At 44.8% G+C, this 27,381-nt stretch overlaps 1 protein-coding gene across 10 annotated transcripts; it reads right to left on the reverse strand.

Moving 5' to 3' along the window:
- Positions 1 to 4,380: 4,380 nt before the first annotated feature.
- Positions 4,381 to 26,944, reverse strand: LOC144114846 (uncharacterized). Of its 10 annotated transcripts, none has more exons than XM_077648845.1 (7): positions 26,551 to 26,944; positions 25,023 to 25,299; positions 22,596 to 22,687; positions 18,367 to 18,615; positions 6,214 to 6,274; positions 5,356 to 5,475; positions 4,381 to 4,690 (listed from the first exon to the last, which is right to left on the reverse strand). In XM_077648845.1, exons 3-7 carry the CDS (start codon positions 22,665 to 22,667, stop codon positions 4,653 to 4,655), a joined length of 540 nt encoding a protein of 179 aa, XP_077504971.1. In that variant the 5' UTR covers positions 22,668 to 22,687; positions 25,023 to 25,299; positions 26,551 to 26,944; the 3' UTR covers positions 4,381 to 4,652. The 10 variants fall into 10 exon arrangements, 6 of the variants coding, with proteins under 6 accessions (XP_077504971.1, XP_077504968.1, XP_077504969.1 ...); XM_077648842.1 differs by having other exon boundaries at positions 4,381 to 5,475; positions 26,551 to 26,637; positions 26,815 to 26,943; XM_077648843.1 differs by having other exon boundaries at positions 4,381 to 5,475; positions 26,551 to 26,642; positions 26,815 to 26,943.
- Positions 26,945 to 27,381: the final 437 nt, after the last annotated feature.

The following is a 27,381-nucleotide window of genomic DNA, read 5'->3' on the forward strand; positions in this document are numbered from 1 at the left end:
AGTTGCTGTCACCACCTGCCAGTCGAGAGGGGTTTCGTATACTACCTCAAGAGAAGAATCATCCCGCAAGTGGCTCAGACCTTGTTTGGTGGACTGGCGCCCTCCATGGGGCCACGCGCGACGCGTCGGCAAGGTCCTGAAGTCTGAGTACTGGCGAGTGGCGAGAAGTAAGGTTGTTACAGGACTGCCTCAGATGTGCTATGCAGGACAGCACCCGTCCTGCGTTACGTGTTTCTTCTGTCTTGTCCTCGTTCCGTTGCGCTGTGTTTATCTGTTTCGCAGAAAGTATATATGAACCAACTAGCCCACACCAGAATCCTCATTCATCGTATTTCTCCCACATTGGGCTCTTTTTTCTGTCCACGACCTAAGCACGGCTCCGCTATAGCCCTGGTCAACCTAGTTGTCACCACCTGCCAGTCGAGAGGGCTTTCGTGTACTATACCTCGAGAATCATCCCGCAAGAGGCTCAGGCCTTAATTGTTTGGTGGACTGGCGCCCTCCATGGGGCCACGCGCGACGCGTCGGCAAGGTCCTGAAGTCTGAGTACTGGCGAGTGGCGACAAGTAAGGTTGTACCAGGACTGCCTCAGATGTGTTATGCAGGACAAGGTTGTACCAGGACTGCCTCAGATGTGTTATGCAGGACAGCGCCAGTCCTGTGTTACGTGTTTCTTCTGTCTTGTCCTCGTTCCGTTGCGCTGTGTTAATCTGTTTCGCAGAAAATCGTGAATGGCAGTTTACCAATACCCCTCACAAGAAAAGTATACAGCAGCTGTATCTTACCAGTACTCACCTATGGGGCAGAAATGCGGAGGCTGTCGAAAAGGCTTAAGTTAAGGACAACGCAGCGAGCTACGAATAAAAATTATGGGTGTAAAGTTAAGATACCAGAAGCGGGCAGAGTGAGGGAAAAAACGTGTGTTAAAGGGACTCTGAAAGGGGTGTCTGAGGTTGGCTATGAAATGGTTTCATTAAGCAGAGTACAGACCACTGAGTGTTCATGCCACGTACGAGGCGTCAGAAGCGAGCGGATAATTTCAATACAATTAAAAAATCCCCGCTTTCCGCACTTCGCGGAGATCAGCGGTGGCGGGCTTTCGAGCGAAATCTGGCAGACGACGTCACATTTTGCAAATGACGTCAGGAGCCGGGGGTTCCCATTGGTTCACCATGCCAACGTGACCAAACGCCAGACCCGTAATTATCGAAATAAAAACGCTAAATACTTAAAATTTTGCTTCTTTCGGAAACGCTTCTAATCTAAGGTACGTAGTCGTTTATATGCATGTTTACGCCGTTATTGTGTGTGCGGCATCAAAAATTAGCGCTGCAGTTCCGGTTTTCAATATTGTCGTCTGCTCGTAGCACTTGTGCCACTCCGCCGGCGCCGCTGTTGAATCGGGAACTATACCCAACGTCTTTCCAACTTGTTAGAAGGGGACGCACAACGGTCAACTAATATAGACACGAAAAGTACGCTCGCTAACAAACGTAGTAGAATTCGGAATTTTAGAAACGGTGCTAGTGCTAACGTTCCAGCGATATCGGTCACGACCTCCATCGCATGCGCGACCAGAATGGATGGGCCGTGCTGTGTTGTCGGTTGTAAAGCTAGGGATCGGGAAAGTGTTACCATTCCGCACGCTCTGCCGAAAGATAAAGGCACGCGAGCTGTCTGGCTCCAGCGCATCGGACTCTCCCAGTCGGACAAGCGCAACAGCCCCGGTGTTTGTGCATGGTTGGCATTTCTCGCCTGAAGACTACTGCTACAACCATGAGTTCGTGCGGCAAATGGGTGTGAATGTGAAGAAGCTGAGGCTTAAGCCGAGAGCTCTGCCGACGTTATTTCTTCCAACGACGAAAGTAAGTATTCCTGTGTGCAAAACTGCAGTGTGACACTAATAATTAAGTCCCAACACCAGCACGTACTGTGTATATGTATGCATGTATGTATATATATATATATATTCAGCGTCGTGCGATTTCTGTGCAGGATCAACTGTGCCGTACGAACATGCGTGATTTGGCAGCAGTCCTCACGACAGCAAAAACATTTCAGTCATTCCCAAGAAAGTAGGACTACCGCAAAAAAAATGCAATAGTGCCTTTCAAAGCCTTCGTCACCATGCATTTTGATTCTAGGAAAATGCGCGTATAGCCTGCCAGTTATGGGGGAATTTTTCTGTCCGCAAAAATTTCATGAGTGCAAAGGCATGCCGGCCATTGTAAGGAAGTCAAGAAAAGTAATGCTATAAAAGAGAGGTCACCACTCAAAAGCGCTATAACAATTAAGCAGATATTGAAAACAGCTGGGCCAACTATTTTTGCGTTTGTTATACTTTTTTAATTATAAGTTCACCGAATAAACTTTCTAATGAAATAGATTTCTCTTTCTGGCACTAATTGATAACTTCGTTTTCAGTATTCAGTGAACAGAAAAGGCTTCTTTATATAGCACTGTGCAAAATATCGCAAGTTATTTACTTAAGGAAGAAGTAAATTTGTGTATTCTTCATAATATAAACAAAATGAACAACACTGCATCAAAAAGAAAATTTCTTCTTGCATTTGAGTGCTGGTTCACCTTGACTGTTTTTGATAGTTTTATCATGCCCTGCAGTTTGTTTCCTACAAAAGAAAAATGAGGTAGCTCAGCCTTGTTTAATATACACATCATAGATATTAAAAATTGTGCTTCCTTATGATGCTGCAAGACCCCCAATTTGGTTTCAGCGTCATGTTCCAACGCAGGCTGTGGTAGAAAACAGTGAAGCCACTGGAGCTAAGAACTGCTGTAAATTGTAGCCCAAGTTGTCTGCTGCATGACTCTTGTCTTAGTTCTTTTATAAGCTAGGAACTGTTAATAGTTACTGTGCAACACCTCAGCTTATTAGCATTATTATCACAAAACACGTGCCTTAGACACAACCAATGTAAACATTTCAATGCTGCTGTGCTGTGGAAATTCATTTCATGGCATAAGGGAAATTAGTGTAGTCCCATTGATACGACACCCCTAAACCACACCATTCTGACTCTGTTCGCGATTGTGGTCTTTTGCTTCCTACACATGGCTGACAACGGCATATACCGAGCAGATGATGTTCACAAAGGTTAGATGTACAACTCACAGCACTGCTTCTTTGAGGCTGTTAAGAATTTCAGCTAAAGAGAGGCCTTCCTTTGCTCTGCAAGAGCATCAGCATGCATAAGAAAATGGTAGGAGTACTGCTATACACACCAGTCTAGTGAACATGCCATAAGTTCACTACTCTCAGATAATTCCATCTGTCTATATTTAGGAGCCACTTCATAACTGCACGTGCTCTGCAATAAGGTATACGGTGGGAACACAGACCACAGAGCAGTGGCCTGATGTGCCCAGCACATTGCTGCGACGGTCTTCTGGTAAGTAGGATGCACTCCGCAACATGGTAGGGGCTTCTACCCTAAAAAGGCTGGAAACCACTACTAGTCAGGTAATAAGTGCAGAAAATTGCTGCAGCTACACAGGTAAACTTCAGCATCAAACCTCTTGTTGCGGCCAGGACACAGACCGAGCCACCTGCAATGCTGCCTGTCCTGCTGTCGCCCATACCACCCAGCTTCAGAGAGCAGGGTGCGTCAACGCCACAGAAACAAGAGGCAGCGAGTGTGGTGTCGGAGACAGTGGACAGTTTTGATTGGGATGGAGGTGAACAGCCAGCTGCAGAGCTCGACACCACATACATGCCATCATTTGATACAAGTGTCGGCAGGTATGTGAAGTGTATGATTAATACTGTAACACCTACACCAGAATCTGCTCCTGTCACAGCAACCTTATGGTCACTGTTCGGTAGCTCAGCCTGATAATGTGTGATTAATTCTTGCCCTTAACGAAATGATGCACGCAAAATGCAGAAGGCATCCACATGCCGAACGATGGGAGAGCATATTTAAGAGCTCCATTTCACTGCAATAATTCAAAGCCCTCAACTATGGTGCCTTTTTCTTTCCCGTTTTAACTCCTTCCCTCATACTGCATGAAAGGTATCCATTCAAAGTGATACACGAACTGTGCTTTCCTTTTTGCTCATAGCTAATTTATGTGTGCATGTGCTGAAGTGCACTATGAAATAAGGTATATGCAGCGTTTGAAGGTAGGGTGGCATATCAATTACTTCAATAGGTACTGAAGTCTTAACATCAGCGTTAGCGCCAAACGGGCCTAAAAAACGTGGAAGCCACCAGGAGTGTTTACTTTGACAACATTCATTTCGCATTGTAGGAGTGCACTTGTGAAAACCTCGGACAAGGGCAGCTCAGTGAAAGGTCCAATCTTTTGTATTGCAATGAAAAAAATGCATGAGTGCATGGCAACTGAAATGCAGTGGAATGCTATTTATTTTCAGTTCACATGCAGATGTACCTGTTCAAGGTGAGTGAAAGACCATTGTATTTGAGAGGTGCCTGTGAGAGCTAGTGGGCACCTGCTGCCATCCCTGCCGCAGTCACTTCACTGTGGAGGGCACACTGCTCACAGTGCAGGCTGTGTGTGCACTAGGCCATAGTTACACCTGGGAGAGCCAGCCACATGTGGGTGATACGGCAGCCGGCATCCTTCTACTGGCTGCGGCGATATTGTTCTCCAGATGCCCGGTGACTGCATCACTGCATTGTTTGAGGTCCATTAATGTGCAGACCATCTGCGAGAGAAAATTCTACAATTATCAGCGGGCCTACTTGCTGCCCGCTGTAAAGAAGGTAACGGCTGCATGCTGTACCAAGCTGTGTGCAACTTCATAGCCCGGCACAAGCACCAGTTTCATCAGAGAAAGAAAACATACAAAAGCAATAATTCAGTCAGTAATGATGCAGGCCTAGTTAATTTGTTTTCTGGAAGGAATTCGATGCAAGTAGTATCGTACAGTTCTAAGGATGCATGACTGTGTATAGCTGCAAGTGAAGCTTCACATGGGCAGGTGCTATTTATCTATTAAAGTTAGTATGGCAGACCATTTTTCAAATCAAAATAAGCGTTGGAGCTGGCACTATGAACCTTGGCTTGTGGCTGTCAGATTCTGGCGCTGTACACTGTTTTGAGATTTGATACGTCCTTCTTTTATTGTTGCATCAATGCGAAAACATGTTTTCTTTGCATGATTTAATGATTCACAATTTGGCACGGAAGTTAGAAAAGATATCGTATTTATCGCTCCTTACAGCTGCCTTTTCAAGCATTATTTACCAGAATATAGCCATGACTAAGGCCCCTAACTTTCTCCGGTAGCAAATTGAAAATTCTGCTAACTGAGAACAAAGAATTGTGATTTTCTGCGGGAAGTATCAAATAATGCTGCAGAATACATACTACAGTGCGAGTTGTTTTCAAGCTTTTCATGGTAGCTAAAGTGACCTTCGTCATGAGGCTTGAGAGGAGCTTTTTGCCGGCCTTGGGGCAATGGACCATGCGCAAGTGCAGAAAAGGCGGCTATGGATGAAGAAAGAAGGTAGTGTGGGTCGCTGCGAAAGAGAAGGCACTAAATGAGTTGAGCAGAGTAGGAGAAGAAAGGGCAAACAGGCGCCAGAGTGGGCAGCTTTCAAAACCGAGTAGCGGCAGCAAGGCAGTGATGTCCACTGCTGCCGCATCAGCGGCGGCTGCATGTCTTATATGTATTGCAGGCTTCACTTCCCTCTATTGTGGCATGCGCATCTTAATAATCACCTCTTTAGTAGCGTGCCATCTGCATTTTTTGGGGGCTCTCGGCTATGGTTGGCCAGCCGTGACATCACAAGGTCACGTGACATAAAATGTAACGGGCGGATGCGAGTATGAACCATTAAAGGCTATCGCCTTAATAAGATAAATCAGTGATTTTTTTTTATCGTACTGCCATTCCCGCTGGTCTACTGTCAAAACAATAGCACTAAACAGAGAATGTGGCTGCTAACAAATTCTACAAAAATGCATGTCTGTGATATTTCATGGAATTGCAACAAACCAGGGGCCTTAGCCATGACTGTGAAACTCTAAAATATGGAGTCTATATCATGTACTGAAATATGGGGCTCATGTATGTCCCACAAGTGAGCTGTTTATTGATTGAGGAACGAAATGAAAAGTATGTGTTGTCTTGCATACAGTTTTTTCAGGAGCAGCAGGCAACGCTGGCAGAAGAACTGCAAGGCGTACAACTTGAACTGGCTGGTGACGGTCGCTGTGACTCACCAGGGTGCAGCGCCAAATACCTGACGTACAGCCTGCTCGCCGTGAAAGTCAGCAAAATTGTCTGCACGGAACAAGTTGTGGTTAAAGAGGCGAGTTTTCATACCTGCGAGCAAAGAGCAATGCAATCATGTCACAATGTTGACACAAAGATTGATCACCTGGCTTGTTTGTAAAAGGCCCTTGGTTTAAATTCCACTGCCACCGCAAAGAAGAATTTGGGCTACATTAGAAAAATGCATTCCATTCAGTTAAAATATCAGCAGTCATGCAAGCTATGCATAACAAGGAAATAAAAGAGGCATATGTAAAGGTTTCAGAAGAGGCCTACAGACTGCACAGTAATCATGCTCCTTTACACGAAAAGTTCAAACAGTAATCAGAAACATACACGCTGACAAAATTCTTGCACTGCTCACTGCATGTTTACATGAGGAATGAAAACTTGTTATAAAAGCTAATGAACAGCACCCTGGCAACCTTTGATTTGCTAATGACAGTGCTCTGTACGTAATTCAGGGGAGGTACTGTACTGCGCAACAGAGGACGTGAACATGTCAAGGGCAATGGTACGACTGAAAGTGAAAGGGAAAGACAGTTTAAAGTAAGTAGCGAGGTATCAGAAGTAGAAAATACATCTGTCTTGGTTAAGTAGCAACTATTCACCAGGCACACAAGAAGGAAGCCACCATGGAAGTTATATAACTATAGGGCACTTGAAAGACCCCTCAAGTAAAACCGCACCTTACTAATATTCCACAAATGAAGCCGAGATGAAGAGGAGGAAATGGTAGAGAACAGATAACTGACAGTCCGTTAGCATAACGAACAGGATTCCAAGAGGAGACAAACACAGCAGGGTGAAACAGAGTCAAAGAAGCAGGTGACATGGGGAAATTCGCAAGCCGCAGCTGGCACTGGACAGGGTTAGTTGGAAGTAATGGACACAGCTGAGCTGATAATTGTAAGGAATGAAAGAAGCTGCTCAACGAATCAGCATGTTTTAATTTTTTGTTTCTTTCACAGTCACGTGCAGTGCCAAACAGTGTGGAGATGGAAAAGGAAGGGCTCAGAAAGTGCCTGGAGACCCTTGAGAATGCAGGTGTCACCGTATGTTCTCTGACCACAGGTAACACTCCCGGGTTCTGTACATTGCTAAGGCATGAAAAGGCAATGTGTCATGTTTTGCTAATACCCCTGTCACATGGGCACTTCCAACTGGCCAGTGAGTTCAGACGCGATGGCCACATGGCAGTGACGAAGCTGCGCAGAAACCAGCAAGCCATGCTGGGTGTGGAATATTGCAGTTGCACAGTCGATGATCGCCAGTGTCATCTGTGAAGCAGCTTGTCTGCTTGCCATAGCTGGTGGGATGATGCACTAGAGGCCCTGCACGAAGTCAATCAGTTCTCGCCCAGAGCCTGCCACCAAGATTGTCAATAGCCACTGAGCTGTAAAAAATTGTACCGCTGCCACACAAGCTCGAACACTGCTGGAAGATTCCATTTTTCCCCACAAAGCTGCTGTAGCACCACTGTCACCACCAATATTTGTTGGCTTGCAAACAATCAGCATGAAAATTTTTTACCTTGAAAAGGCTGAAACTGAAATTTTTAATTTTACAGCAAGAATTTTTCCAAAGATGAGAACTGCTTTCAGCGAGCTGTAGTAGTATTTATGCAATTTCGAGCAAGCCAATTTGGAAGTTTTTATATGCCTGGAAACAATGACCTTATGTTAGCTGCAGTGTTTTGTGGGTGCCCAATTTTTTTCTCTGCAAAATAAGCTGTATTTTTTAACTGCAGTAAAATTTCACTGCTTTTAATACTATGAATTCATTCATTTGAGCCTGGCTGTGGGTTCCCGCCACTGCTCAAAGGCCTTTCAAATATCACCATAGTTCTCCGCTCCTCTGTTTATTCAGTGGCCATTACAGCTGCCCATGTAGCAGCGTCAAATAGGCCTTTGGGTTGATAGACCATCAGTTAAGGGGGTTTCAAAATGGCACTCTGACCGGGATATGCATAAGTCCTGTTGTTGTGCTGCTTCTGCAGACAAATATTTTTCTCAGCAATTGCAGTGCCTTGCTTGTTATTGTTGTCCATTTTCATACAGACATCCCAGTGTCAGGCTTTTCTGCCGGGTGGTGGAGAAGCCAGGCATCAAGCATTGGTTTGATGTATGGCATGTTGCTAAAGGTAATTAAGGCACCGTGTTGTTAGTGCGAGGCCCAGGATAAAAGGCTGTTTTGCAGTAGTCACGCTTCGCTTTCTTCCGCCTTGAAGGACATGATGTGAAACATTAATGGGTCAAACTCGTTAAAACATTAAGTTGGGCGAGTTGGCGTTTGCTTGCTGGAAGCAGGTGTCCCCGGCATGTTTGTTGTAGATGTAGTGCGTGCTTTCAAACCGCTTACAAAATGCTTCCAGCAAGTTAATGGGTCGTGCCAATGGTTCCTCTTGCCCATGGAGACGTGCAACTTGTTTCCGCATTATGTGAAAGACCACACTACATACATATAAAGGCCTCCTTTAACCAAGCAGTACAAATGTGAATTCATGGCCTAGGGGTAGCGTATCTGACTCTCAACCTGTCGGTCAGGGGTTCGATTCCCAACTAATTATTCCAATTTTCTTTTCAGCCCAATTACGCTCCTTTGTAGACTTACATGCTATAATGGCATTTGAGACATGTGGCAATGCTTGAATGACACTGTATTTAATGTTTCAATCAATTTCAATTCCACACCTCCACGTGTGACGTCATGACCTCTTGCCTGACACGAAGTTTCTCTACAGAACGCCGATGGACTATGCCAGGCTTCCATTAATTTTATTAAGGTTCCTTCAAAACAGCACACAAGAAATGGGCATTTAAACTTTATTCAGTGGAGCACAGCAACAAAATACATCGTAAACTTACAATATTGCACAGTTGCACCCACACAGTTCGTAATATTGGCTGAGCTGCCAGAAGCTTCTATAGCAGCAGAAGAGCCACAGTAACAAAAGCTAAAGGTCTAGTGGAACATATGATTAGGACATCAAAGCAAAAAAGACAACAAAAAAATTCACTTTATGTTGAGGAAAATTTGAAATAATGTGAAGGAAACCCGACTTCCAAAAAACTGATGCAAAGCAATAAAAATTATGAGTTGAGTAGAATGAACTCTTTCTAAAGGGCAGCAGATACAGCATTCATGCCTATGTCACCCCTTACCTGTTGCATTAGTGCCAGCTCAAAAATTTCCCTGGCCAACTTCTCCTTGGCACTTTTAATGTGTTCTATGGCTCGAATTGGGCAACGCAACCCGCAAAGCAACCACAGCCAATGCACACAGAACATTCTTTACATTGTAAAAAGGTTTCGCCGCTGTATTTCAATTGTAAAGGCACTCGGGCTACACAGCTTGCAGGGCGCCCTGAAAACGATGTGCTGATCCAGGCTTTTCTGCCACCATAATTAATGGGGAGAGAGTCAGTGGGCATAAGGAAAACCATAACCTTTCTTTATTTTTTTCAATGCACTAGTAACAATGAGCATAATCTGTGCTCCTTTAACAGGCACTCTAGAACCACCATGAGCACTAATACAAGGAAACTTGCTTTCTTGAGAATTGCACAAGCACACCACAGCTGAATAAGTTCATTGGTTCCAACTGGAATTTTTCCATTTGGGAACAGCTAGGTTTTCGGAAACCAATTGGACGTGCTTCCAATTGGTTCCAACTGGTTTCAGTGGCATCAAAAAACAATTGGTTCCAACTGAAACCAATTAAATTTTCTCCCAGGACCATTGGGGAACATTCTACCTTGTGCCAACATTTTACAGGGAAACTGATATTATGAGAATTGCACACTGTTAGGGAAGTGAAGCTAAACAACCATCACAAAAGCATTGCACACAAGCAACATAAGCTCAGTATATATCCACAGAACACACTTTTGCTTCCTCCTGGTGGAGCCAGTGACGCTTGTCCATTGAGCAAAATTATTTCATTTACTCACACCTGCGGTGGTAGTGGAAATGATGAAAACAATTCAGCAGGTAAAGCTGCTAATATCTTTTCAGCAAAAACCTCTTTAGTTCACTGCTGTATGTCAATAATAAGCAACATGTAGCTGTGACACCGGCCACCTGAAACCGGTGCAGCCCATTGCAATGTCCAATTGAAATCTCATGAACCAATTGGATTTATAAAGTTGGACAAGCTGCAGCCAAGTGGAACCCAGTAACTCCAATTGGTTCCAGTTATTGCCAATTGGCAAGACCAGTTGGACAAGCTGCTACCAATTAGAACCCAGTAACTCTAATTGGTTCCAGTTAATGCGACTTCGCAAGACCAGTTGGAGAAGCTGTCGCCAATTGGAACCCAGTAACTCCAATTGGTTCCACTAAATATTAGCTGGAATTCCAATTGGAACCAATGGACTTTTTCAGCTGGGACGTTTCCCTGTATAGCTGCTCGCAGAAACTGGGCACTGCCTGTCAAAGATACTGTCCCGGCACCTCATCGAAACCCACCAGTACCACAGCTGCTAAACAGTATGAGATGAAATTTCAGTTTTAGACACCCTGCAAGCACCTCAGCCTCTGTGCAGGTTACAAATGAGGAAGACATGAAACATGTCTATGATCCATTGCAGTGGCTTTAGATTTCAGGTGTTAAAACCCAAGACCATGGGATCAAATTCCATGCGCGCTGGCTGCATTCCAATGGACGTAAAAAAGGAAAATGCCACTGTGCTCTGCAATACCAGTGTACACCACACAATACACCACAGTCCTAGCTGTCTTTGCACAGAATGAAACACATTTGCATGTTGTCTGCACAAAAGCCATAATTCACAATCCCTGAACAGTTGATGTGTTTACACAAGAAAAACCAGTCATTGCCTCTAAAACCAGTGTAAGACACCATGCAGCAAAATGTATGATTGTTGTCCACAGCAGAAAAGTATTGCAGTCACTGGACAAGCTAAAGTTTGCCGGCAAAATTCTTGATACATCAATAATGCAGAAGCCAGGAAGCCGCATGTATATCAGTGTATAATACCCTCCTCCTCACAAAAAATTAGACACCCAGGATGCTATCTCCTGGCATCAGATCCAAACGAACACTGCCCCTAATTTCCACAAACTTCACCTCATGCACCCAACACTATACCCTGACACATGGCCATGGTGCCAGGCGCGCCCAACACTCTTCCATATTTTGTGGGGATGCGGGGCGAAACCGAACCACTCACAGACGCAGTACACGTCATTTGAGCATTGGGAGGTGATGCTGACGAGCGATCGTACCGAGGACCAAAGAGCCCTCATAAAACAGGTCCACCTGACAGCTCAAGCCAGTGGAGCCCTGCAATGAGGACCCCACCTACAAGCCTCAAGAAACATTCCTCTGATTTTAACCTTCAGAGTTTACCTGCCCGCCCACTGCTGTGTTTCATGCAAAAGAAAAAAGATTATGCTTCTCAAGTGCTGGCAATTTCTGCTGCTTCAAGTTATTTTGAGCTTTTCTTATGATGAATAGGGACTATTGTTGAGTTTTTCAGTAGGTTATCTGTTTACTTGTGAAATGTGCTGTGTGATACGTAGGTATCAATCATATCACATTCCTGCTCTTAAGGAAGCTTCTCGGCATGTGCAGTCATTCCCTGAGAAGGATGTTTCCAACAAGCATTCAGTTTTGAGCACTTGACTTATCCCATCTTGTTCTCAGTCTGTCTGTCTGTGTTATGTTTTTCCCATGTTTCATCAACAGGTACAAAACATTCACTTTCCTAAATACATTCCAAAGCAAGTTTTAAATGCTTCATTGTACTGCTTTATCACACGCAGAAAGGTGGCTTTTATGTGACAGTACCTGAGCAAATCTTCAAAGCAGCCCAACCTACTCAGTGCTAAAAATTACAGCCAGGCATAAAAAGGAAAATCACCTTATGCACATGTACAACCATGACACACTGAGCACTCTGACGTTATCATTAATATTCTTCCCGCTCTACCAAATATACTCACTGCAATATGACAAGAAGTAGATGCCAGCAGCAAAGGGTCTCTGATGGTTCTAGCACACATGTGCAGGCTCCTTTCAAGAAGTTTGGTACTACTGGAATACTTAATGAAGAGTGTTTGGTGTCAAGACGGCTCATGCACCAATTTCAATGCATATTCATTCACGTTATGCGAGAACCTGCTAGAGCAGGAAATTTTTCAAGCTTATTCTTATGCATCTAGCTAATGTGTTCTTCATACGTCAAAGGGAAACTTAAACAGTGTCTACCAAGTACCAAGATAAAAAAAAATACCGATAGGTATTGCATCACCTATCACCTTTGCACAAAAATTTTTAGCCCAGCGCATCAAGCACCAGAGATAACTATGATTAAAAACAGCCTTCGCATTTTCCCTTTCAACTCATACAGCAAACAGAGCGAGAAAAAATAAAGATACAGTTTAGCACCCCACTCTGTCTATGAAACCGTTACACAGGCGAACAGCCTCAGTTGTTTACTTGACTTTTTTTTTTTTGCCGCTCACTCTCCTGCCATGTCTGTACAATACAGGAGGGTATGGAAAGGGAGATACCACAATTTCTAGCTGGCCATTCACCTCGCCTTCCGTGCTGAGTGTTTATGCAAGCCAATGACAGCTCATTATTCCTGATGTCACGTGCGCTGCATCATGTAGCGTGCAGGGATTCAAGTGAAAGCCTGGCACTGCAGGTAGCTCTTAGGCGCAAAAGCGGGAATTTGAAAAAAAAAAAAAGTGCAAATTATTGGCTCACTTCTGAGGACTTGTAGGCGGCATGCACACCAAGTGACATTTACTCTACACAATGCATGCATTTCACAGTCACTTTCTGAACTGCTTTTCAGGGACCCTTCGTTGAACTTCAGCTCATGCTCAAGCTAAGTGGCTGCTTGGAGTGAATGTAGAAACAAATTGCTGTAGATATGCTAATTTTATTACCGGAAAATGTAATAGGTAATTTACAAAATATTAACAGCCGTTTCCCTACATTATATACAAACAAATTAAAAAAGGATGCCATTACACACTCATAAGATATTTGCCAAATTGGAAAGATGACCAATTAAATCAGAAGAAATGTCTCTGGCACCAGATAAAAGCTTACGAGCCCAAACAAACCTATCACTCATATAAAGGAGGGGGCATGTTTGTGCATAAAAATGCGCTTAGAGCCTTCCAGTTATATGTACAGAAGGCAGGGGTTCGAGCAAAAGCGGATTCTCATGAAAGCACACTAAGCATGTTTACAGGGCAACTCTGGAGGTTTTTTCAATGCTTTGAGTTACTTATCAAAACACATTCCTAAAGGCTACCTCTTTGGCATAAGAAACCGAATTTCGAAATACCAATAAGAACTATTTTAAAAGAAATAAACAGCAAACCAAAAGCAAAACTTAGGTTCATGGCCAGGGACAATCCTCCACTTGACACAGCGGTGACCTCACAGACATTATTGGAAAAACGTTGAATGGCTGAAATGACGACAGCATTCATAAAATTCTTCAGACAACCTTATACTAGCCTAAAGGTTTGATCTTGATGTGGAGTGGGCAGTAACATGTGATTTACGTTCGCGACATTGCAAATGCACTGTTACTCGCAGAAATCGTCTGAACTGAGGCCATGGAAATAGAAAACTCTAAAATCGATTTGCACAAGAATGAATTCCCACACAGCTGCCAAGCTTGGCACAAATGATCAGGATGCAGAGGAATACCTACACTAAAAGCATAAGAATACATGAATCTCGAAAACCCCTCAAAGTCGCCCTTTGTAAACTGTACAGTTTAATGTCCCAAAGCAACACAAGAGCTGTGACAAACACAGTTTGGCATACCTCAGCAGAGAGTGAAAAATCATTCCTTCAGCTTTCAGCACAATTGGTAACTGCATTGACAAGAACACTAAACAGGTTATCAGCTAAACTATCAAAGTGCACCTAAGCACTAGGTGTAGCACTCTGCCACTGTTTTGTAATTCAATAAAGTACCAAGCTTTTCTAGTTCAGCAATGTAGCATGTGGTGAATATTGGTTAGATTTGATTACGAAGGAGAATGCTTGCATGCATTTTTGAAACTGCCTCAGTAGAGCCAGAGTCCTTCAATAGCGCTTTATGGTCATGAAACTTCTCCATAAATCTAATGGAACAGCTTGGTGCACTGCCCAAAGCGGCAGCACAGCAGCGCTAATGTCGATCGAGGAGCATGTTTTGGTAAGCAGCAGAGCGGGTGGCTACCTAGCTGAGTAGAAAGTGACGATTTTTGGTGTGTTATTTTCTTGTTGAGGCATTTACAGTGTCGAAGTACTTGAATGCACATCTTTTGTGGACCATCGAATGCTGTCTGTTAATGATGCCGTTACCTTCTGTGACTGGCTGCCGCTCCGGCTACAGGAGCAATGGCCACAAAATGTTTCTCCTCTGATGCCGAACTGAGAGAGACGTGGAGATGCACCATCCCTTAAAAAAGAAATTGGCAGTTTCAACTTCTATCCTGATTTGCGAAACGTGTGTGGTTTTGAGAAACATTGCAATCCCACGAACATCAATGGGCACGAGTTTGTAGTGAATGGGGATGTCGTGTTGCTGCGATGAAAGCTGCTCAAGCTGAAGCCTGGCGCTCTGCCCAGGTTGTTCGAAAGGCTCCCAGGATATTTAACCAAGCACAATCCACGTTCGTGATCATTAAAAAAGCGAGACTGTATCGCATCAGATACCTCTACAGCAGCAAACGCTTTGAATAATTCGTTCTCGAACTACTCGGGAGGCGCTGCGAGCGCCCGCTAGGTCAGACGTGTCTCCGCACGGCTCCGTGTTTCGATGCTGATATCCGAAGAAATCTCGCCCATCTACCAGAGATTGTTTGCATAATCGAACGTCGGAAGTCACCAGGCCCACGAGGATACCAAGTTTTCCGAAAAGTGAGTCCGCATTTCCAAGAAATCACGCATTTACTTCGAGGCCAGAGCTAAGCCTAACCCGGGCGCCAACTCGGGCGCGAGGCTCCGGCAGGTGCGGCGCGGGAGCAGCAGCGACACCCGCGGCGGAAAGGTGCAGCTGCGCGACGCAGTGGCACCCCTAGTGGGAAGAGCAGCAAGTCACCCGTCCGCGAAAATTTGAATCTACGCAACCATGCAAGCAAGTGGTCGAGGGCTGCGCAGTAGACCCGCAAGAGTTCACCGTACCAGGCCAATGGTTCCAATGCAAGGGAAAGAAATATGTTCCACTAGAGAAGACCAAGAAAGAAATTGAGACCGAGCAATACAGGCTCAAGCAAGCTGGGAGAAGATTGGCGGCCATGTCAGTCGAAAAACAAGAGACTAGAATACCAGAGGGAGCTGACAAGATCATCATCCGCCCTAGCGGAGGACTCGACAAGCTCCTCAAACGCGGAATCGCATAACTGACCAAAGTCATCATAACGTCAGCGGGTATAAATAGTAACGAAGTAGGCGAGGAAGACGTTGTCATTCCCAACACGAAACAACATTCAATCCTCATCGCCACCACGAGCGGAGAGAGAAAACTGAAATACGCCAGCATGAGCCGAATCAAACTTGGAGAAGAAGAAATCGCGGTTTTCGCCTACGTGGTCACGCCAGATGACTGCGGCAAGGGCGTGGTACACGGCGTCGATGGAGAGTTCACGCAAGAAGACATCATGAGAATGCTAAGACACAAGGCGAACCCCGAAATCATCGGAGCCAGAAGATTAGAAAGGACTCCACGTCAATACTAATTCTTTTCAAAGAAAGCAGAGTACCAAGGACAGTCATCCTAGGATGGGCCTCACCCAGATGCTACCTATACCAGAAGAAATATGAAGTCTGCATGGCCTGTGGCCGACTCGGTCACAGGATCGACGTATGTCCGGACCCAAAAAACGTCAAATGCCGTGGCTGCGGGCAGGAGAACCCTCCCGTAAACCACTCCTGCACGCCGAAATGCCAACTCTGCGGCAGAGACCACATACTCGGAGACAGCAAATGCAAGCTAATACACCGTACACCGTATGAAGCCAAGAAAAGATACTGGGAGAAGAAAATGAGAGAAGAGGAGGCCACGACAGGAGCCAGTGACCGATCGCAACAGTCACGGGTGCACCAGAGCCGCCCGCGCACTAAACCAGGCAGCGAGGCGAGCGGCTATACAGCTCGAGACAACTTCTTTCCGAGGCTGGGAGGAAAACAACGACAAACTTCTCGGGGACGGAGCGCCTCCAGAGGAAGAAGCAGATCCAGGGGACGTTCGAGCTCAAGAGACCGGACCTCCAGCCGGACCCGGGGAGGATCAACGGCCTGGGGCGGCGAAAGCAAAAGGGTGAGTTTCGCGAGCAGGGTCTCCCAGAGCGATGGCAACAATAATAAGAAAGATGAGAAAGATGAGGAAATAGAAAAACTAACGAATATCGTTAAAAACATGAGTGATACGATCTCCAGTCTTATGAGGGAGGTACAAAATCTAAAAACGGCCCTAACTACGGCAAAGGCTAAGCCGACGGCAGTTGTCAGCACTCCCCAAACAGGTACACCATCCCTGGTAGGACCTAAAGCACAAACCGCACTAAATAACAGCCAGGAGAGCAAAAGTGACATGGTGGTCGAGGATGCCGTCCCGCCCCCATCCAAGCGCAGAATCAGGGAAGAGAGCAACTCAGACCTGACTGCGGACGAAAAGCTAAACAAACTAGGAGCCAAAATGGACAGAAATTTAAAAACTTTTGCAAAGGAAAGGGATAGCAAACTAGAGGATTTTGTTCACCAAATCCAGAACCAAATGCAGAACAATTTCCGTTTAATAACTGAGGCACTTCAGCAGCTGAAGGGGGAAAATGCCGTCATACATGCACGGCTCGCTACAGTTGAGGAGAGCATCACCAAGCTTAGCAATGGACAGGTCGCCCAGTAGTACCCAAATTTGGCAGTGGAACTGTCGCGGCTACCGACGCAAGCGGCCAGTGCTACAAAGCGCCTTGTCGATGCTCGAGGCAGCCCCGCTAGCAGTTGCGCTGCAAGAGACCATGTCTGCAGATATTGTAAGCATGGGCGTCGGGAAAGATTTCACTGTCTTCGATACCGGCGTGCAACCAAGTCTCTGTTAAAGCAACTAGTATATCAGATTCACTATCTTTAAGAAAGGGACAGAGCTGATCGCGTTTAGGCATTAAGCTTCTGATATTAGAAAATGAAAGGGGCAGCTTCAGGGTGGAGGTGGATGACGTGGGTTGGGGATGCTCGCGCAAGCTGGTTGCATTGTCTAGCTATGGCGAGACTAATGTGACCGAATCACTGGTGCAGTCATACACAATTTTTTTTTGTCCATTCGAATTTTGTCAAATGTCAGTTTATAAGGCATGGATTGTGATTTAGCAAACATTGTCAACTTGCTTCTAGCTTCACGAGTTGTAGCAGAAAAATCCTCACGGATAGCATAACTAGTATCTTTCAATTTGTGCCCATTTGAAAGGATGTTCTGCTTGTCTTTAAAGAACGTTATTTTGGCTATATTCAGTCTGTGCCTATCAGATTTGATTTTGCCAAGTCTATGAACTCTATCAAATTGTGAAGGAGACAAAGATAAGCCTAGGTGCTCTGAACAAACCGCGATAATTTGCTCTTCAGAATCTGCCCAGTTTGCATCTTCCACATCGTCAAAGCCAAAGAAAAGCAAGTTATTTTAACACAACCTGTTTTCAGCATCATCACATCTTGAGTAAATGTTGGAAAGCTGGGAAGAAATGTTTCGAAAGGCATTGTCAGCCAAAAAAGACTCAGGCTTATTGGGTGAGGCTGTTGGTGTTTCAACTGCTGCAAGTCTCAGCATCAGCTGCTGTTTGACTTCATTTTCGGTAGCATCCTGCCTTTATTTGATTTCATTAGGTATTGTAGCTTGGCCAGCTACAATTCTTTGGACGGTCAGCAAAAGAGTTTCCAGAGTTTGCCTTTCAGTTGCATTCATAGGCCCAGAATTGCTTTCAGTGTCACCCGATAATTCGAGTAGCATACCATAAAAAAGTAAGTAAACGCTTCAGTGCATCAATACACTCTCCAGGGCACGACACCGCAAACAGACAATAATCGCTGCTCTTCACAGAGGTGGCGCCTTCCAAATCACTAACCTGCAAAATCCGCAGCGGTAAGATTTCCATGGCGGTCACGGTGCTGTGCCCGAGATGGGTGGTTCCAGGCTTGCTCTTATATGCGTCGCCGATATCGGAGCTAGCAGAAGATCCACGTTGCCAGGTGTAAAAACTGGTGTCGGCCAGGCATGGCCAAGAAGCAGGCGGGAACGATGATCGCGCAGCGGCGCCGGATGGCGAAGATATAGCAGAACCCGGGAAACAGCAGCAGCCACATAGGAGCGGGGCCTGCAAAATCCGCAGCAGTAAGATCTCCACGGCGGTCATAGTGCCGTGCCCCACGATTCAGAGCTGTAATGCATACTTGAGCACGTCACCGTTCAGAATGGCCTTATTCGATAGGGTTCGGGGCAGTTCGCTGTGCCTAAGCATAGCACTGCCATCTTAGAAATAGCGGTACCCTGCTGGCAAAATGGCAGAGCTGCGCCTGCCAAAATGGGCCATTTATAAGCTCAAAAGATGAACAAGTGAAAATACCCTCTGCTGCATTAGCATCGGGAGCAGAATCGAATGTACTGTGCTTCCGAAAGTTGAATGCTGTGGTGCCAAGCACAGCAACAGACAGCGCGACATCTTGACGCATTCATCAGCTTCTTGCAGAGGATTAGCCATGCTTTAAACTCTTCATTAAAAACGCATGTCATATAGTGATAAGCGCACCGCAGTATGCACAACTTACAGTTAAACCAGTAGTCAGGTCCACTGAACCCAGGCAAGTGACACAAATTCAGCTGTCTGCTAACACAGACTCTGTCAACATTCTTAGACCAATCAATTTCGCAGCTTCCCTTAGCCAGCTGCTAGCTATCATGCCTTCTGCGGACATCGCTGGAACTAACGGCGCAGCAGTCACGCTTTTATACATGTCTCAGGCATGGTGCGCTACGCCTCCGGAAAGAAAGGCAGCGCCGCACACATACCTGCAGGTAAATTTTTTTTTCCCGGCATAAACAAAACAATAATGTGGCCTAGCTGGTGATGGTACTTGGTGAAAAATATATACTGCTTGGCAGGCACAAGGGCAAAGGCACTAAGGTTGGAACGAAAGATGCGGTACTAGACAAGACACGCTTCACTTTCTTGCGTGTTGCGTATGCGTCATGCCTTTTGAGCACTTTAGTTTTCCAGGCAGTAAGCTCTTATTGGCGGTTCTAACACTGCACACCAATCAGATGTTATGACAAAACTGTTTCATTGCACAAGAGTTGAGCTGTGTTCTGAACGGCCTAGCATGCCATATGTCGATGGCATGAATGCCAGGTACTGCAAAGTTGGGAAATCAACCAGTGCTCTTACAGATTCTTGGTTAGTAACTTCTGAGAGTGCTGCCTTCAGTGCAAAGACCTTGCTCTTTTTTCTCCCACATAGCAGTTGTCTCTGATGAGCAGTTTCCGACTTATCGCCTGTAGGTCAATTTTGTAATTACAACTGCATTAATATTTAAGCCATCTGCTTCCATAAGGATTCTTTCAAGGTTGGTGACAGAGGCTGCAGTTTTGAACGGCTGCTTGTGCAGCTTGCTCTAGCCATTCATGACACAGCTAACATATTGACATGAGCCTTTGCCATTATTAGACGATTCGTTGCTAGTTTTCTGCAGTGGAAAACTCCGCACACATTCCCGGTTATTTCATTGTGCATATAGGTTGATGTCGCCAGTCCGTAGAAAATACCGTCACAGTCACCGGGTTACCAAGCATCACGGCAGACATAGTACTGGTCTCAGCCGAGCAGGAAAATGGCATCAACTGAAACGGAATGAGTGATCACTTTAAGACAACATACGCAATAACGGCTCCCTTGAAGACAACATACACAAGGTTTAGGCAAGGATTTCCAGACTTATAAGCCTGCATTGCACAGAGTCGCTCCGGAAGGCAGGGAAAGAGGATCCACGGATGAAATCGGGTAGCGTGCAGTACGCTCCTGGGAGGAATTACATTGTCCATTGCCCATTTACAACGTGCTTGTAATCCTTAATAATATTGTCATCCTCAAAAATGACGCTCACATACCTCATACCTGCAACAGAGCTGTTCTTGAGGCCGACTACTATATCTGCTCCCACCTTTTAATCTGGCTGTCATTGCAAGGTGCCGTGAAAAAATGATGATCGGTGGCTTATTTGGCCACTTATGCAGCCAGGTGCAAAGCAGGATGGAATGTGTAACACTCGCTTGAAGTCATCAAGTGCTCAGATTCCACCAAAAAAGTTTTTGCAATCACAAAGAGCACCATTCAAGCAAAAACTGACCAGCCTGTCATTACTACAGCGAAGGAAACTGCTGCGCTGGCAGACAATGTAGAAAAGCTCAACTACAATGCCACTGGTTCCCATGACCACCGCTTCAGCAACCCCCTGTGCGGAACTGCGAAACTGACCTTGTCCAAGAACATTGGCCTTTGATTTATCACACACTGCATTGCAGTCATGTGTATATTGTAAGTTAATAAGTGCACAGCACATTTAAGCAATGTTTCGATGTCCCGTTAGGCATGACAAGTCTAAGCAGCAGCCAGACGATCACAGCTGAACAGCGAGCCATGGCACTGCCAGCAGCATTGTTTCTCCATACAAACCTCAAGCGGGATAAGATTACGGAACTCTAACAGATACAGGATCACCGCATCAATTCTGCATAAAATATTAAAGATGAATTAACAGCCCAGGCACAAAACTAAGTTTTTCTGGTGCAACCCCACCATAGGGCACCAGCGCCACTGCTCATGGCTCCTCGATCGACGACGGCGCCCCTAGCGGCCACTTTTGCCCACAAACCAAATTTCAGCGGGAGTTTCATGAGCATTTGGAGTATTGAAAGATCTTGGTACAACCATCAAAAAGTCAGTTCTCCATTTTTAGTTGCTGGTGTCATAACACACTTAACCTAAAAAAGATTAATTTTATCCATTATGTTGCACGATAGACTACAGGGAAGAAACAACATGATAGGAAGCTGTGTTTCTTTCCTGTCAGTCTTGTGTTCACATAGTGCATCGTCACCAATGCCTCTGGCTTATTTGATATGCAGCTGTACCTCGTTAATAAAGATTGACACTTTGGTTCCTCAGCAAAACTGCTATAAAGTGTGTCGCCCATAACGAATCATAGAAATAAATGATCAGAAATAAAAATAATCAGTACATAATTAAGTTCTGTTTCTCAGCACAGTGGTAGTCAGTGAAGTGGATATTAGGCGAAACTTCAGGAGTTCGAAGAGCATTGTTCTGGTCACCATTACCTTTTAAATATTTCGCCGCAGTTTGAAGACCCCAGTGCCATGCACATACATGATGGCGTTACATGGAGCAATGGTATATCTTCTAGAACTCTTCGCATCCCATAAACCACTCATATTAGTCGCTGGCAGCTGTTGAAAGCGGCTTCTCTTCACATCAATTCGTGAAACATGAAAGAACAAAAAAAAATAAACAAATAATAAGACCATCATGCACTTTCATGCTACCGTTCGCTGCTGTCTTGCTTTCAAAATACAGGAAAGGAAACATCTGGTCGGGGCAGGTAGATTTGGTTTTCTCGCAGTCGTTATTAATGCAACAGAAATACATGGACCCCAATGGGCTTTGTGCATTTTCGCCCTGAACACCGTCCGGACAGAGAGTTTCCATATTAGTGAGGCATATACGCATTGAAAAAGTTTGTTCCCCAAAAAATTGTCCGCAATTTGAGACGTCCGTATTAACGGGGCGTCATATTAACGAGGCACAACTGTAGTCAAACATTAAACAGCTGATTTCATTTATTGTTGTAACCGGTCAGCGGCTATTTTTTAAAGTTGTATGCTACTATAGTGTAGAAAGCACAGATGCTATTAATCACAGCTTGCACTCACTGTTTCCAATCTAGCACCAAGTAAAAACAAGGGATAAGAGAGGCCTTTCTATGTGTAGAGGCAACACATGCAGGTATAGGGGGTATTCATGTGATGTCACGGGCATCATTTTGTGGTCCAGGGTGCAGCTTCAGTAGTAGCAGGAGGCAATAATTTCATTAGACACGTGCAGGGCCTATCGCAGTGCTTCACAGATAACGAAATGGTGGCCGCTGTGACGTCTGTGAATACTCTGCAGAGTCTACATGACCAATGAAATGATGACTTCGGGGGAAAGCAATATAAAGCCATAAAAAGCCCTAAAAATGAAAGAAAAAGTTTTTTACACGTATCACTATATAGTGTCTGCATCACCTGTAGCGGCACCACTGAGGTCTCCTTAGGAAGAGAATTTGGAACTTCAGGCGGGCCAGTCACCACAGCCATAGCGTGGCTCTCCGTTGTCACTGCAATTATGGCCAAAATGCACGTGCATGATTCTCTGTTCTAGTATGTCCAACGCAGTTACTTTTGTGGTGAAGCCATGTAGAATCATACTGCATGAGTGGATGCGTACCGAGCATATCAGTTTGCAGGAATGATATCTTGTCCATACGCGCCAAGCGCTTGATGCAGGCTAGTGTACAGAGACTTGCTAAGACAAGAAGCCGATTTTAGTACGCTACCTCTTATTACTGCAGAATGATGCCAGCATGTGTTTACCCCACTAGCAATCTTTCTGGCTTGTTTACCACTTGGAGCATTTTCCCTTGTTTACACAAAGTACAGATATTAAGTGTGTTGAGGCAGTGGTATCACACACATGTGATTGACTGACGCTGATGCAGGCTTGTGGAAAGCAGTGATAATGAAACTGGGAAAAACAAATGCATTTAATATTAGCAAGCAAAATTAATTGCCAATATTCGTGGTGAGTAAGCATGTATGTGTTGCTGAACTAAAATGAAACATCTTTTGTTTTCCTGTACTGCCACTTGGACATCGACTGAAAGAGCCGCGACAGATCCTAATGATTATTTCAATCTATCCGAAGCTTGCTGAGTCTTGCTCCCACATTGTGAAAAGCTAAATATTCGAGTAACACATTTTGATGAGCACTTTTTGATAGTTGGTTCATGATCTTTGAAAAACAACATACCAAAAGGGTGAGAAAAAAAGAGAGGTGTCTAGACGACTTTAACAAGCTATAAAACTGGCTAAAGTGAGAAGCAGAGTAGCAAAAACAAAACAAGCGCTTAGGCACAGATTATCTTCCCACACCAATGGTCCAAGATATCGCGATTCTCGATACTTATAAAAGCACGCCTGTATTCAGTTATAGTTGGAAGTTGCTGCTGGTGTGTCGTGTTTGTTCTCCCTCCATTTCCGTCTCTTGAGCGCACAGTTGTTTTTCAAAGATAAATATTCAAATTCCTTCCAACACTAATTTATCTCTCGTGAACAGTACAATCAGTCTGATGAAAAGGTACACAGCAGACCCGGATAATAAAATTGCATTTCATTTGCCCATGTGCTCCTTTCTTCCCTGACATGCACACATTTCAAACATCCATTCATTAAACAGTGTAGTGGCTCTGCGGGACAAGTGACTAAAGTCATAGGAGACAAGCCCGTTGTTGAAAATATGCTAAGCTGTCCAGAGCAGACCTTTCTTTTAATAATGCAACAGCATTTAGACTGTCGTCTCACAAAAATTTCCAGCTTCTCTGTCATGAAATTCCTCGACTGGTCAAGAAAAGTCACATGGCCTTGTGACATCATCATAACTTGCCCACCATGGCAGATAAATTAATAACTGGTCGAGAGAAGCCATGTGGCCTTGCGACGCCATCACAACCTGGCAACTGGGTTTTGAACTACCTGCTCCCCGTGGCAGTGGCAATGAATTTAACTGAAATAAATTCAATGCAATTGCCACCTCCCCACCGTGGCACTGCGCATGAGCCTTACAGGAGCTTAGGAAGAGCAACCCGGGTCTCACAAGGCCCACTGGTGGCTGTGTTTGAAACAGCCACATGCTGGGACCGTGGCACGTCGCTTAGCCACTGCACCAGTAGTGGCATGAAGACTCCCTGCGATCTATGAATGCGACTGAGAAGGTAATGATGTCATCAACTCTATGTGACCAGCAGTGGACCAATAAAAGGGCATTGCCCAATTTTTTGAAGTTGGCAAAAATTTGAATGATGGCCCAGCCCCAAAATTTCTAAAGGACCCCCAAAATTTTGGAAGTAGGGCTACCCCAGAAAATGAATTAAGGTGGATTAGTGGGCCAGATTAGTATAATCCCATATGATAATCAAATGGAAGGTACTCTGACATTCTAGAAGGTGATTTAAGGGCAACGGATCTGGTTCCAACCATAGTTTTGGCGGGAAATCTATGTAAAGACTGTAGGAGGCAACCTAAATACTATCAAATTTTCTTCTTTAAGAATGTGGTTAAGAAGACTCCCAAGTTTTTGTTTGCATTTACATAGAGTGTAGATTTGTTTCAAGTGGCTCACGATCAAAATCCACCCAAGGTATAGGATAGAAAATCCAGTCCAGTAAGTACCATTCCATGCAGCACAAACATGTATTAACAAAACAAAAGAAGCAAAATAAGTCTAGAAATTTAGTTTTGTTAGTAAACCTCTTGCGGAGCAGCATGAGAATGCAAAGGCTACAGACACCATGGCCCTATTGTTCAGGCTTCTTGAGATATCATCACCAATTGCCGTAGGATGACCCAGGCACAAACTGTGCATTTAAAGAAATACAAGTAAACAGTCTTACACACCTGTAATACAAGAAGTACAATGAGCGTTGTGCCAATGTGTCCGTGCCTGAATTGTCCTCAGCAATGGTTCGGCCAGGGCCAGAAGGTCAGCTTTTATAAGCCCCAGCGCATCAGTGTGCTACAGCCGGAGAGCTGGAACATATGCACGTGCGGCGATGCAGCAGCCACTGGGCCCGCTATGATGAGGTAGGCAGAAGCCAGCAAGTTGCTTCGGCAATCGTTGGCACGTGTTGATGAACCGGGAAGCCGCAACAGTGGTCCAGAAAGTCAGGGCCAGCTGTAATACGAGGAGTATGATGAGCGTTGTGCCGATGTGTCCATTCCTGAATCATCCTCATCAATTTGCCTTTTTCAAATTTTAGACGATTTCAATGACCAATTAAGAATTACTGGCCCATTCTAGATGTATAAATTTTGAACGGATATATTAAAAGAACGGATTAATAGTGAGAAATTTCAACCTCAGGTTCCTACTCCTTGTCGTAAACATTGCCCTTATTGGAATGCCTTACTTTATCAGCAATGAATGCAATTTTTTTACCGTAAAACTGTAAGAGCCAAAAAATATGCATTTAACCCTTCGCACTTTTTTATTGCATTCTAATATCCGTGCATCAGCATCGAGCCCTACTTCCGTTAGAAGGTCCCACAGCAATTTCCGGCTTTCACTGTCATGTGCATCTTTCATGTAAAAAAAGAGCCAATTATAGCAGCCTGTTTTGTGTCATAGCTATTTCAATACACTGCGTTACTACCAACAGATTGTTCTCCAAATGTCTGCTCTGCCTAAAACCATTTTGCAGTTTGGCCAGTATTCTATTTTTCTATATCAATATTTGTAGCTGTTTTAATAGTGTGCATTACAAGCCCATATGTAACAGATGTTATCATGATCAGTCTGTATGAGCAATTTTTTTTCTCCTCTACAAATAGAGAAAGTCGAATTCTGCATACATGGGCATTAATCCGTTAGCTATCGCATCATACCTTTAATGGCGGAGTAGGGCCGCGGTACAGCAGCACTACCTTCACGATGTTAGCGCGCAGAAGAGAAGGGGTGCAGCGGATACGTCGAGCCTTGCGGAGGTAGAATTGCCAGCTTAGTGGCATCAGGTTGCATTATGACCCAGCGCGCGGAGACTGCATTCACAAAGTCAGCGGCCGGGCTTGTGCCCTCTCACATGAGTAAGCAGTCTAAAATGTCTCTGCAGACTTTGATTACACTGCTGCCCATGCTCCCACAGCGCATGGCCGCATAAATCATGTGCGAAAAAACTAGAAAACAAGAAAGCTTAAAAATTAGCGTTCATTTTGTGGCTCGCGCAGCATATGCACGATTATTTGTAACATTACTTTCATGATAAACATAACAGCAGCAAGTGGAATGATTCCGCGTCAGCTTTTTACTGTCCTACACTTGGGGGTAAAGCCCTGAGCAATCGTTTGTAGCAATTTTTCTGGCCAACTAGGCGTAATGCAAACCGACAGGCCGCTCTTTTCGCAACGCATGCCTTGAAACGTGCACTACCTTTCCAGGCAGGTGCGTAGTTGCGCCTCAACGCCTCCACATCACAGCACCGGGTTTTCAATGACTCCGACTTTCACACGAAGACTGCTGCACTAAGAATGCATCCCAATGTATGATCACGCGCACGCAATAACTTTGACCATGCTTCCTATTTTTAACAATTTAAAATTTGAGAAGGCGGCGGCCTTTTTCCCGCCCTAGAACAACGCACGCTCAGCAGAACATTTGCAGGCAGAAGCGGCGCGCTGACAACAGTTAGCGAACCTGCGTACTCCTGTGGTCATATATGCATAAGAAAAACAATACGCTTCACCACGACACTTCGCAAACGCATTCGAAAAAGCAATTTGAAACAGCCGTTGATACACGCAGAGACATAACGTGGACAGCTGCATGGACTGCCACCGAAGACAGAAGCGCGGAATCGAAATGACGAACGTTGACTGTCGAAAGTGTCGTATCAAAAGTACTGCTGGCCCTCTGGCGGCATAAATTCAGTTTCAGTTTCGGTATCTAAAAAATATTTCGCTAACCAAACCACATTCATACGTGAACAGAACGCGTTGAGGGGTGCTTAATTTGAAAGAGGTAATTAGCCTCCCCGTCAAAGATACAATAGAGCACAAAAACACTTCGAAGAGACATCAGAGCTGAAATGTATAATCATTTTTTTTTCATTTAAAAGTTACCACATATTGTCCTACATATCGGTTTATTGATTTCTTTGTTCCGCACTCTGTTTCGTCATTTTGCCAACGTCACTTATTAGCCCATACTGTGACCGTCATTCTGCCCATTGGCGTGAGTACATGTCTTCAGGGCGTCCTGTGC

This window comes from Amblyomma americanum, chromosome 1 (assembly GCF_052857255.1).
Source record: "Amblyomma americanum isolate KBUSLIRL-KWMA chromosome 1, ASM5285725v1, whole genome shotgun sequence".
Taxonomy (NCBI): domain Eukaryota; kingdom Metazoa; phylum Arthropoda; class Arachnida; order Ixodida; family Ixodidae; genus Amblyomma; species Amblyomma americanum.